The sequence below is a fragment of the Nestor notabilis genome, unplaced genomic scaffold, assembly GCF_000696875.1.
Source record: "Nestor notabilis isolate BGI_N333 unplaced genomic scaffold, ASM69687v1 scaffold15603, whole genome shotgun sequence".
NCBI lineage: Eukaryota > Metazoa > Chordata > Aves > Psittaciformes > Psittacidae > Nestor > Nestor notabilis.
Window position 1 is genome coordinate 5,002 of NW_009922507.1, and position 2,351 is coordinate 7,352.

At 55.4% G+C, this 2,351-nt stretch overlaps 1 protein-coding gene across 1 annotated transcript; it reads right to left on the reverse strand.

The window, feature by feature from the left end:
• Positions 1–271: 271 nt before the first annotated feature.
• On the reverse strand, positions 272–2,348 carry LOC104403492 (chromodomain-helicase-DNA-binding protein 8-like; the record flags this gene model as incomplete). Its single annotated transcript, XM_010011646.1, has 4 exons — positions 272–433; positions 744–923; positions 1,418–1,585; positions 2,220–2,348. Coding segments are annotated over 4 exons (639 nt in total), but the record flags the coding sequence as incomplete, so codon positions are not given.
• Between the last annotated feature and the right edge of the window lie 3 nt (positions 2,349–2,351).

Below are 2,351 nucleotides of genomic sequence, written 5' to 3' on the forward strand. Positions count from 1 at the left end.
CCTCCTGGTTGTCCCCATAGAGGATACGGATCTTCTCCAACCATCTCCTGATGGTTGCAACCATAAAGGAACCACCCAGAACAATCTCCTGGTGGCCACTATAGAGAACATGGGCCTTCTCCAACCATCCCCAACCTTCTCCAACCATCTCCTGATGGTTGCAACCACAAAAGAACCACCCAAAACCACCTCCTAGTGGCCACCATAGAGGACCTGGACCTTCTCCAACCATCTCCTGCTGGTTGCCACCAGAGAAGAACCCCTTGGTCCCTCAAAGAAGACCCCCTTTGGTCCTCCTGAAGCCCCGCTTGGCTTCTCCAACCTTGCTATTGAGAAGATCCAGGTCCAAGTCCGCTTTCTTGGCCCACTTCTGCCAGAAGTTGGGGTCATCCAAGGCGATGTCCGTGCGGTTCTCCGAGGCCACGAAGCTCGCCTGGACGGGGACATGGACATGGGCATCTCCAAAGGGGCCATGGACACCTCCAGAGGGGGCTATGACCCATCTAAGTGGGGTTCTGACCCATCTCAAGGAGCTTCTGACCCATCTAAGAGGGGTTCTGACCCATCTAAAGGACCTTCTGACCCATCTAAGGGAGGTTCTGACCATCTAAAGGAGCTTCTGACCCACCTCAAGGAGCTTCTGACCCATCTAAAAGAGCTTCTGACCCATCTAAGGGCGGTTCTGACCAATCTAAAGGAGCTTCTGACCCATCCAAGGTGGTGGGATGACCCCCAGGAGGTACCTTGGCGAAGGTGGACCCTTTGCCTTCGCTCTCGATGGTGATGGTGGTGGTTCGGCGCAGGAGGATCTGGTCAATGTCTTCTTCACAGAACTTGGAGCCTTCATCATCCTCCTCCATGATGGCAGCATAAGCCCCTTTGCGGAGCAGGTCCTCGATCTCCTTCTTGGAGAACTGTTGGATCTGCTGGGGAGGAGATGGGAGGCGGTGAAGGAACCAGCACAACCCCCCCCCCCCCCCCCCAAACCGCAGAACCCCCCCCCCCAGCTCCATGGACCTCAAGAGGAGCAGCTCTGTGATGAAGTTCTCCTGGAGAACCTTGTCTCCAAGCTCTTCCCACCCCATTTCCAGTGGTAGAAACCATCTCCATGGTGCTTCCACCCCATACCTCTTGATAGAACCCATCCTTATGGTCTCCAAACCCCATATCTCTTGATGGAACCCCATCTCCATGGTCTTTCCACCCTGTTTCCCTTGGTGGAACCCCATCCCCATGTTCCTCAGCCCCATATCTACCTCTTTATAGAACCCATCTTTATGGTCCCCAAACCCCGTATCTCTTGATAAATCCCATCTTTATGGTCTCCAAACCTCATCTCTCTTGATGGAACCCCATCTCCATGGTCTTCTCCCCCCCTTCCCCTTGGTGGACCCCCATCCCCATGTGTCCTCCTCACCCCGGCAATGTTGCCCTCTCTGCCACTCATGCTCTGCAGCACGGCCTTGTCCAAGCCCAGCTTGAGACTGGCCTTGTCGAACATCTCCCTCTCGTAGGAGTTCCTGGTGATGAGGCGATAGACCTTCACCGCCTTGGACTGCCCGATGCGGTGGCACCTCGCTTGGGCCTGGGGATGGACGACAACCAGGAGTTACCCGCATGGAACCCCATCCCCATGTCCCTTGACCCCATATCTCTCCATAGAACCCATCTTTATGCCCTCCAAAGCCCATATCTCTTGATGGAACCCCATCCCCATGTCCCTCAACCCCATATCTCTCCATAGAACCCATCCTTCTGCTCTCTAAACCCCATATCTCTCCATAGAACCCATCCTTCTGCTCTCCAAACCCCATATCACTTGATAGAACCCCATCCCCAAGTCCCTCAACCCCGTACCTCTCCATAGAACCCATCCTTCCACTCTCTAAACCCCATATCACTTGATAGAACCCCATCCCCAAGTCCCTCAACCCCGTACCTCTCCATAGAACCCATCCTTCCACTCTCTAAACCCCATATCTGTTGATAGAACCCCATCCCCACATCCCTCAACCCTGTATCTGTTAATAGAACCCCATCCCCACGTCCCTTGACCCCATATCTCTCCATAGAACCCACCCATCCTTCCACTCTCTAAACCCCATATCACTTGACGGAACCCCATCCCCACGTCCCTCAAGCCCACATCTCTTGATGGAACCCCATCCCCACGTCCCTCAGCCCTGGGTCCGGGCCCAGAGGAGCTCCCCGGTGAGCACCTGCAGGTCGTTCTGGGGGTTCCAATCCGAGTCGAAGATGATGCAGGTGTCGGCGGCCGTCAGGTTGATGCCCAGGCCCCCGGCCCTGGTGCACAGCAGGAAGACGAAGCGGTCCGAGTCCTGCTTGCTGAA